This window comes from Peromyscus eremicus, chromosome 4 (genome assembly GCF_949786415.1).
Source record: "Peromyscus eremicus chromosome 4, PerEre_H2_v1, whole genome shotgun sequence".
Taxonomy (NCBI): Eukaryota; Metazoa; Chordata; class Mammalia; order Rodentia; family Cricetidae; genus Peromyscus; species Peromyscus eremicus.
The window spans coordinates 105,444,349-105,454,348 of record NC_081419.1 but is presented as its reverse complement, the minus strand read 5'-3'; the positions used below and the strand labels follow the sequence as shown (position 1 = coordinate 105,454,348).

Here is a 10,000-nt window from a genome sequence, read left to right as displayed (position 1 = left end):
CTACCTTCATTCAACACAACCTGTCATCCAACCAAGCTTCAAGAAGGGCAAGTGGTCAGAACCAGGCCCATCCTTAGGGAGTGGGCCCTGGGCAGAGAGAAGTACATATTCCAGGGGAACTCACTGAGCGGGCACAAACAGCAGGGTTTGTAAAGGGATGGCTGGGTAAACTTAAGCACACTCCCTTTGAGGAGTACAGTCACAATTCTTGCACCAACCCCGAGTCAGAGATGTGATTAAACAAATGCACACACAGAGGCTATGAATGGAGAAGGGAAGCCAGGAGCATGGGAAGGGTCACTTCTTTTATTATCCCAAAATGCAAAGTATTGAAGGCACTTGCAATAACATGGAGGGAGCGGGGGAAGCAGGAAGCCAAATCCCACCTGGTCATAACCCAGCCTGGAGAAAAAGAAAAGCTATAGGGCCAGGTCTGAAGCCAGCCCAGTGTCCACTACAAAAGATAAAATTCCATTCTACAGACAATTAGGAAATTACGAGTACATGGGCAAGGGAACGGACCAGCAGTCACGAGTTAGTGGTTCTTTAAGGAACACATTTGGCAGTGAGGACACCCTCAGGGCCCCTGCTGGAAGAGGTCTCGGTACATCTCGATGAGACGAGCGGCCTCGCGCTGGCCAGAGAGCAGAGCACCATGGGTGGTGGAGTAGTACTTGCGGTGCGTGGCCTCCCCGGAGAACAGCACCTGCATGGGCTAAGTGGGAGGAAGTGGAAGTGAGGGTAGAGAAGCCGCGGAGGCAGTGGGCTCCCTGTCTGCCCTGGAACCCGATTCCTAAAGGCAGACACCAGGGAGCGGGATGCAGGTACTCTTCCACCCACCTACCTGACCACCTTCCCATCCCTTCCCTGTACACCACACCTCAGTTCCTTCTGTCCCAAGGTTGTTAGAAGTCCTGGCTTTACGGTCCCAAAGGCTCCATTCACCTCTTAATAATAGTCTAGCCCTCCTTAGCCTTTATTTTCTTATCAGCCGAACAGATTTATACCACCTATTCCTGAGGCCGGCTGTAAAGATTAAGTGAGACTGTGCGTGTGAGCACTGAGAATCTGGAAGAGCGTAAACAACCGTCAGGTGGTGACTTAACAAACCTTTATGGAGCCCCTGCTGGGGTCCAGGGACTGTTCTGGGCACTTGGATGACAAAAGGTGAGCTGGCTGCTGCTTTGTGGGGCTTCCATGCTGGTGGGGAAGCCAGACACGAAACCCAGTTACTAAACAGTGTCCTGTGTGGTGATGGGTGTTTGGGTGAGGTGCTGAAAGCCCAGAAAAGAGGGTCACGTCTGGGAGATCCCACAGGGCTTCCTGGAGGACAGGACCTTGGCACTGCGTCCCAAAGGATGCCGGGGTGAGTAAACAGGCAAAGGAATTCAGCCAGAGGCAAAGTCACCACACTGAAGACAGCGAGATCTCTGACTTAGCCGAGGCTCAACCTCAAGAACGCAGGTGTCTCGGTGAGTCCAAGGACGGTTCGGCTTCCTGCACACCGAACTCAAGCGAGGGCTTTCTCCAAGAATGCAATGTTGACTCCGAGTCTAGACTAAGAGCATGCGTCCCTAACAAGCTCCCAGGTGAGCTGCACCCACCAATAAGGAGCTCGGGGAGGTCGTTAATCAGAAAGAGGGATGGGGCTGTGGCCAGGCACAAGCTGCCCGCTCCCACGCTCACCCACTATTCCCTTCCCTCCTTAGTCAAGCCCTGGCTCTTTTTGTAACCGTTTGTTTTGAGACAGGGTCTCAAAATATGTAGCCTGTCTGGCCTGGAACTCACAGAGATCCTCCTGCCTCGACCTCCTGAGTGCTGGGATTAAAGGTGTGCACCACGACTCCCAGCTCAAGTCCTTCCAAAGTCATTCAAAACATAAATGACACAGCTTGGCCTCTCTGTCGGCAATGTGTAATCATGTGACTAAGTTCTAGATAATAGGCTTCAGGTGTACTGCTGTCTCAGCTCCAAGGAATCCCTTTCTGGTCCGTGTGCTTTTCTTCCTGCTATCAGTACAGAAGAGCCATTGTTCTTACAGCCCTCTTGGACCACACGGTGACTGAGCATGGAAGGCAGGTGTTAACAATATTTGGTCCTCCCACTATCCTGCAGATCGCTGTTGATTATTTCTGCTTTGCTTTGCTTCTGTCACAACCAGGGATCTCCTTTGTAGGAAGACACCCTCTCTGAGTAAAGCTAGACAGACATACCTTAGTTGACAGAAATCTCCTTCATCAGTGACTCCAAAGAATTCCTTTAAATATAATTGTTGCATTTTAACATTTAATGTATGTTCACACTTAGTGGACCAAATTTACTGTTGGGAGCATATTTCTATCAGTTTTTAACACTGTGTGTGTGTGTGTGTGTGTGTGTGTGTGTGTGTGTGTGTGTGACGCGCGCGCGCGCGCGCCACCATGTTAGAATGGAAATCAGCACAACGTGCAGGAATTAATTCTCTCCTTATCTTTTACATGAGCTCTAGGGATTGAACTGAAGTCAGCCATCAGGCTTGGCAGTGAGCTCCCTTACCCAATTTTTACTTTGCTTTAAGACAGGGTCTAGGTATCTCAGGCTCACCTTGAACTATGTAGCCAAGGATAACTTCAAGCTTCTGAGCTTCCCCACTCTGCCTCTGCAGTACTACAGAATTGTAGGGATGCACCACTACACAGGGTTTCTGAGGTGCTGAGGATTGTACCCAGGGCTTCAGGCATGATAGGCAAGTACTCTACCAGCTGAGCTACATCCCCAATTTTGTTCTCTAAACATACTGAGGAAATAATTGTATTGCTGTACAATGGACCATTTGTACTGCATAACCCAATGTGGGAACAATTAGGCACATGAGGCTGTTGAACTTGAAATGTAAGTAGTACAACCAAGGAACTAAAACTTTAATTCATTAATTTAAACTCTATTTAATTGATCCAATCTAACTGTGGCCAAAGGCTTATTGTCCAGCACAGCAGGCAATGATTCATGATGCTTCAGAAGCTCAAGAAAATGTTAAATTTCTATGTGATTCTAATTTCTTCTTCCAGATGTTAAGCATTGTCTTGTTTTCTCTTTCACTATGGGATTCACCCCCATTGCTCTTCACCCTTAGTGAACACTACCCCAAGATTCTCCCCTGGCCCAGACACACACAAAATACCCCCTCCAAGGCCTGTCCTCCCCACTCACAGCCCACTCACCGCTGTCTTGGAACTCTCTGTGTAGGGTAGGGGCTTGGCCAGCTTCTCCACATCTGCCCCACTGGAGCCCACCTGGGTGTACGAATAGGAACCTCGGAAGTATGGGTTGCTGCCCCAGGATGAGCGCAGGATTCGCCGAGGTTTTGGTATATTGGGGTTCCCTGTTGGGAAGTCAGAAGAACCAGGACGAGAGAGCATAAGAAATGGGTACATATGGAAGGCACCCCAAGACAGACAATCTACCTACCTCCTGGGCTCCAGGAGGTTCAGGAAGCCAGGAGGTAGGCATAACAGATTGAAATGAGGGGGACTGGGCTCAAGCTGTATTCCCACTCATCACTCCCTGGTGAACCCCAGAAAACAAACGTTACTTATCTCAAGGCCTTGATTTTCCTACTTTAAAGTATCATTGGAGGTGGGGAGGTGCTTCAGGGATAGATATCATGGTTAGCACTCATGAGGCCGTAGGATTGATTCCCAACAGCATTTAAAACAATTTCAGAGCCGGGCGGTGGTGGCCATGCCTTTAATCCCAGCACTCGGGAGGCAGAGGCCGGCGGATCTCTGTGAGTTCGAGGCCAGCCTGGTCTACAGAGTGAGTTCCAGGAAAGGCGCAAAGCTACACAGAGAAACCCTGTCTCAAAAAACAAACAAACAAAAAAAAAAAAACCAATTTCAGATAATCATGTTTTTCCTTTCTAATATCATGGGCTCCTGGGAAGTTCTCCGCAGTAGTGGGCAGAAAATAACCAACTAAAAAATCAAAGATGCTGGGTATGACAGCCTATGCCTGTAGTCCTGGCACTGGGAAGCTGAGACAAGAGGCTCTTGAGTTCAAAGTCCAACTAGCTGCAGTCCAGTGAGTTCCAGGCCAGCCTGGGCTATACAATGAAACCCTGTCTCAAAAAAAAAAAAAAAACTCTATCGAGTAAAACAAATCTACCTCTGAATAAGATGCCATGCAACGGCAAATGGCCAGCTCATGGTGATGGTGACATTGGAGTCCTTTCTACCATGAAGTCCTTAGTGCAAAGAGCCATCATTTTGAGTCATTCAGACTCCAAAATGTCAGCAACTGAGGTGACGGAGGCTAAACACGGCTCCCTGCAGGGGCCCTCCCGGAAGGACAGCCACCCCCGTGCCACAGTCTAGAAAGGGGAGGACTGTCACAGACCCAGGGGTGAAGAGAGCAGCTAGGCCCCAGGGAGCAGCCAGGCCCCAGGGAGCAGCCAGGCCCCAGGGAGCAGCCAGGCCCCAGGGAGCAGCATGGACCCAGGGAGTAGCCAGGCCCCAGGGAGTAGCCAGGCTCCAGGGAGCAGCCAGGCCCCACGGAGTAGCCAGGCTCCAGGGAGCAGCCAGGCCCCAGGGAGCAGCCAGGCTCCAGGGAGCAGCATGGCCCCAGGGAGCAGCCAGGCCCCAGGGAGCAACATGGACCCAGGGAGCAGCATGGACCCAGGGCCCACCTGTGAACTGCCGCAGCATCTCAGTGCAGATCTCAGCCACGGCTTCATCATCGCACCTCTCCATGACGAGAGCCTCCTCCCCACAGATCCAGCCACTCAGCACGTGGCCATAGCGCTCTGGTGGGTACAGGACATCGAAGCCACAGATCTTGCGGTACCAGAGCTCAGGTGGGTAGGTGAGGGTACAGCTCTCCGCCTCGTCTTCCCACACAAACTGCAGGCTGTTGCACTCAGGGCCCCAAAAGGGCTCCTCGAATTCAAGGAAGATCTTGTCGGTGGTACCAATGCCCAGGCGGTGGATGGCAGCCACCTTCTCCGTGGGCAGGCATGGCCTAAAGAAACTGGTGTACTGCCTCTTAAGCACTCCCAGCGAAACGGTCACGATCACGTGGTCCGCTGGGATCACCTCACAATCCTCGCACTCCACGACTACCGGCCACTGCTCATCCTCGTCCCACCTCCCCTGCTGGGGACTCTCTCCACTCTGGCCACCCTCCCCAGTGTCGTGATTGTGGTCACCCTCACCACATGGCTCAATCTCAGGACCCCGGGGGCGGGCCAAGGCCTGGTCCCAGTGGATGCAACGGACGGGTTTCCCCAGCTGGATGACATGTGGGGGAATGCCCTCAGCCAGCAGCTCCACAACGCGCATGAAGCCCGAGGGGATGATGTGGTGGGCGCCAGGGATCTCCGTCCATTCTCCGAAGGCGCTCAGGGACACCTCGTCTATGCTGTGAGAACTGCTCTCGCAGCTCTCCACCTGTGGGAAGACCCAGAGAGAAGGCAGGTGACGGCAGGGCTGGGCCAGAGAGGGAACAGCAGCTTGGAGCAGCACGGCCCTTAGGACCCAGACTCCCCCAGAACTGGTCTTTATTACTCTGGCATCTACACTCCACAGCAAAGATACCTTCAGGTACTGCTGGATCATGGCGAGCTTCAGGCGCTTGGTGGCCTCTGTGTCGTCAGGGTCATCCCTGATGCGATTGCGCACCTTCTCCCGGGTGAACACCCCGACGCTGTTCTGACTCTCAGCATTGACTGGTTTACCATGCCGGAAGAACTCCTGGGTCAAGTTATAGACCTGCCAGAGAAACCCCTGGAGACTGAGCGCTCAAATCGCCCTCCACAGCAAACAGAGGGCCCAGCTAGAAAGCCACCTGCTCCCAGGTATCCCTGGTGCAACTGTGACTTCTGCATGAAATTGAGCAGGGCACCTGCCCTGGTCAGCCAGCTCCTCACCTCCGAGACTGTAAGAGAGGTGCAATGGACCTAAAGCTCTCTTAGGGACAACTTCCTAGAGCAAACCGCAAACATCTCCAACCTGTAGAGCCTAGGAGAAGGAGCTGCCTCTTTGTGGGCTCTGTACATGTCTGCAAGGGCCCCACATTTCCCTGGAGAATTTGGTCTGCACACATTCACCTTTCCTAAGACCCAACGGTAGGAAGCTCACCCCCTGTAGACACCCTCCTTGCACTACTCCGATCCCTAAGAGCCCTGTCATTTGGTCTGAAGTTCACGGAAGGAAGAGGGAAGAGCACACAGAAGGGGGCGTCTCTGGGAGGCCCCAGCAGGCCGAGAAACGGAGACCACTTAGCAGACATCTTCAGCTATCACATCCACCCACTCCTTATCCACAGTGACCATCAGTCCCTTGAACAAGGTCCTTCGGCCTTCCTTCCCTGACAGCCTGTCCCATAACTCCCCCACTCCCACCCCCCTCAAACACTGAGCATGGCTACCCCTAGACAGGCCCCAGCATTCACTCAGCATGCATTTGTGGGCTCCACACCCAAGATGTAATGACACTGTGATAGCAAAGAACCCAGGGGTGGTGAGGTTAACCCGGGGAAGCCGGACTCACTAGGAGACACAACACTGGCGCTAAGAGGAGATGGTTACAGAGGAACTGCACAAAGATGGAGGGCGAGGCCGTCAAGAAACCTGCAGTGGGTTAGTTTGGTGGAGAGGCAACAAGGAGAACATGGTAAGAAATAAATGGCCTTGGAAAGGGAGGTAGATGCCAAGGCAGAAAAGCAGACACCATGCCAAGGCCCTGGGTCCCTGAAGCGCTGTAAGAAAGAGAGCAGCATGATTCCCACCCACCGCTGGCATTTCTGGGGCTATAGCAAATGCAGGCTTCTCAGCTGTGACTCCTGTGGCCAGGCTGATTAGTGGTTATCTTCCTCCTTGAAGAGCATCTGGATTTGGCCAGAATGCACTCATGGGAAAGACATCTGCTCTATACACTGCAGCCCCCGCATAAGCTGTGGGGCCGGAGTGGAGGGGGGCAGCGGCGTACCCTCCAATAACTACCGTTCCATGGGAGGAAGCCTCCACACGAGACAGGCGCATAAGGATGCCTCTACAGCATAAATTACAGGGAAGAGTACGAGTGAGCGTTCACTTGTCCTGCCTACAATCACACGACACTGGGTGGCCAGCAGAAGCTGGAGCCTCAGCAAATTCCTTCTGCAGGATCACTGCCAAGAACTCAAGCTGGGGACTCTCCTTCTCCTCCCTCAGTTTTCCCCTAAAAGATAAGCAACATGGTAACTACTATGCAGCTCACGGTCACTGGAGACCATAACGTCCAGCTGAGGACTAACAAATGTAGCCATTACCAACTAGGCCATAGGTCTATTATGTGGGTACACCATCCTCCCACACATGAAAGGAGGGTATGGGGGACAGCCCTGTGACCACTACACCAATTCTTCTTAAATCCTCTTCATTGGGATTACAGTCCCTGTAACGTTGGGAAGGAGGTACAACATTTTACAGGTGAGAAAGTTGGGGGTCTGAGAGGTCCACAGTCTACATCTAAGGCTGGGGATGGAGCTCAGTGGGACAGGACTTGCCTATCACAGACAAGACCCTCAATCCCAACACTGAGGGAGGAAAAAAAAAAAAAAAAAAAAAAAACAAACCAGGGCTAGGGAGATGGCTCCGTGAGTAAAGTGCTTACTGTTTAAGCATGAGGAACCGAGTTCAAATCCCCAGCATGCATCTGCAAACCTAGCCCTGACAGGTTAGGGTCGGGCAGATCCCGGAGCTTCACCCGCCAGCTGTTCCAGCTGTTCCAGGGAGCTTCAAGTTCACGGAGGGACTGTCTCAGAATGTAAGGTGGAGAGCAGTAGAGGAAGACACCCAACAACATTGACCTCTGACCTACACACACACACAAACACACACACACACACACTCACATACACACACACACACTCACATATACACACACATACACACACAACACACACACACATACACCCAACACACACACAACACACACACATACACACGACACACACACACATACACACACATACAACACACACACACACTCACACACGATTTAAATGTACCCATAAGAATGGTCCTTCAGAGTCATCATTGTTGGAAACACTTACTATAAAGCTGCCCTCAGGCACAGAGTCACATGCTTTGTTCAGAAAGGTCGCCAGCATTGACTAAAAGTCACACAAGGAAATCCTGACCTATACCTCTTCCTTCAGACCTAAGCAGCACTGCAGTTTGATAACCACCGTATCCATTTTATCTTCCACAGCCCCATTCTTGGCTTTCAAAAGTGACCAACAGGAAGGAGAACAAGTCATGACCCCTGAGGGTCATTCTCAGGAGGTATCCCATAGCCAGGCATGGTGGCACACATCTGTAACCCCAGTACTTGGAAGGTGGGAGAAAAAGAATCAGGACCCCAAAGCCAGCCTTAGCTGCATAGCAAGTTTAAGGCCAGGCTAAGCTGTATGAGATCTATCTAAGAAAATATAAAAACGTAAGTAATCATGCTTAAAGCACTTAGAATTCCAAGAATCAGTGTGTGGGCCAGCAAAGGCTATTTTGAAGAACAGCGGTTACTATCTCATCATTAGTAAGACTACACTTTGTATGTGAGTGAAAATAAACTAGGGAGCTGCACTCACACACACACACAAAACAGAGAGTGCACATCCTCCACAGACCAGGGCCTCCACAGAGCAAGAGCCTGGCAAGTGTACACTAAGTGCTTGGTGGTCCATGTGCTGACCTGGAGTGCGCTCGTGACATTACAATAAGAAAATAATCATGTATTTACCTCATTTGTTCAGTGCAGTTTAGAGCACGGCCGAGAGACGCCAAGAACAATGATGGTGTTTTAAAGCTTGGGTGCTTCAATAATAATGTACAGGATTGCTACTTCTAATACGGGATTGCGATACTAACCATTGTCATGAGAATAGGAAATACTCTGAGGCTGGACTCTTGATATAGTAACCACTAGATACCTGTAGCAATTTGGAATTTAATATTTTAATTCCTGCATAGTTTCATTCAGCGACATTTCAACTACTTAAAAGCCACAAGTAGCTAGAAACTACCGCACTCGGTAGTGCAGGTCTAAAACATTTTCATCTGCGCAAAAAGTTCTCCTGAATAATGCTGGTTACATATAATTCCAAAAATATTATTAGAATACTAATGACTATACTAATAGATATGTTATTTGAATTAAAATAGTAACCATCAGGGAATTGAGATCAAGGCACAAAAATCAGTTCTACTGCTATATATCTGGAACAACTAACTAGAAAATGCTTTTAAAAAATGCTGAGATCCATAAAAAACCACAGTGACAATTGCTACCACCCAAACACCTAGTAAAGTTAAACAAATGACATTCAAGGGCTTTTTGAGAAAAATCTATCAGTATCTTGCCTAGCTCACACTTCTGTTGTATCCCCAAACATCCCGATGTTCCTCTTACTTCGTTGTATAAATCGCTGAATTCCTCAACCACGTCCTTCGGGATCCGGCGGCCACGGTTGGTAAGGTAGCAGGCCACGCCATTCTTGGAGTAGTGGCTGATGCGGCCCACACTGCGCTCCCCGTCTGTTGTCTCTTCCAAAAGGCCATTAGCTTCTGCTAGATGGTAGACAGGATTCCCATGGGACCCATGGATCCAGGTGGCTCCCAGCTCAAACGTGGCGTGTCCTGGTGGGGACAACAGACCCTTAGAGTGAAGGTTTCTCAAAAGAGGTACAGGACTGCTTCCCTTCCTTCCCCTAAGAGGACCCCCACCCACAAACACTCAACAGGGCAGGAAGGGATTTGGGAGCTCGCTCTGAGAAACAGCTAAAGCCTATAGAGGAACATGACCTGATAGCAGATAAGGTGATCAGCAGGGAGAAGCACTGCCCAGAGTGACTCTTGGGTGTGCCCCAATGTTACCTCATGCCATCTGTTAGAAGCTTCTCCTAATCTCACCTTCTCAATACTACATGCCAGACCCCTGGACCCCGCCCACTCAAGAGGAATACTGTGGGTATCGCCCAACATTAT

General features: G+C 50.6%; 1 protein-coding gene across 4 annotated transcripts in view; it reads right to left on the bottom strand.

The window, feature by feature from the left end:
- Positions 1-256: 256 nt before the first annotated feature.
- The window catches only part of Smox (spermine oxidase), a 34,311-nt gene continuing 24,567 nt past the window's right edge, over positions 257-10,000 (bottom strand). The window contains exons 3-8 of one of the 4 annotated variants that reach the window (XM_059261466.1): positions 9,426-9,652; positions 5,571-5,744; positions 4,664-5,423; positions 3,201-3,361; positions 1,111-1,200; positions 258-715 (exon numbers count right to left, since the gene is read on the bottom strand). In XM_059261466.1, coding sequence (XP_059117449.1) covers positions 578-715; positions 1,111-1,200; positions 3,201-3,361; positions 4,664-5,423; positions 5,571-5,744; positions 9,426-9,652 — 1,550 coding nt within the window. In that variant the 3' untranslated portion in view covers positions 258-577. Of the gene's footprint in view, positions 716-1,110; positions 1,201-2,213; positions 2,258-3,200; positions 3,362-4,663; positions 5,424-5,570; positions 5,745-9,425; positions 9,653-10,000 lie in introns of all 4 variants that reach the window. The other 3 variants (XM_059261463.1, XM_059261465.1, XM_059261464.1) reach the window with 3 other exon arrangements.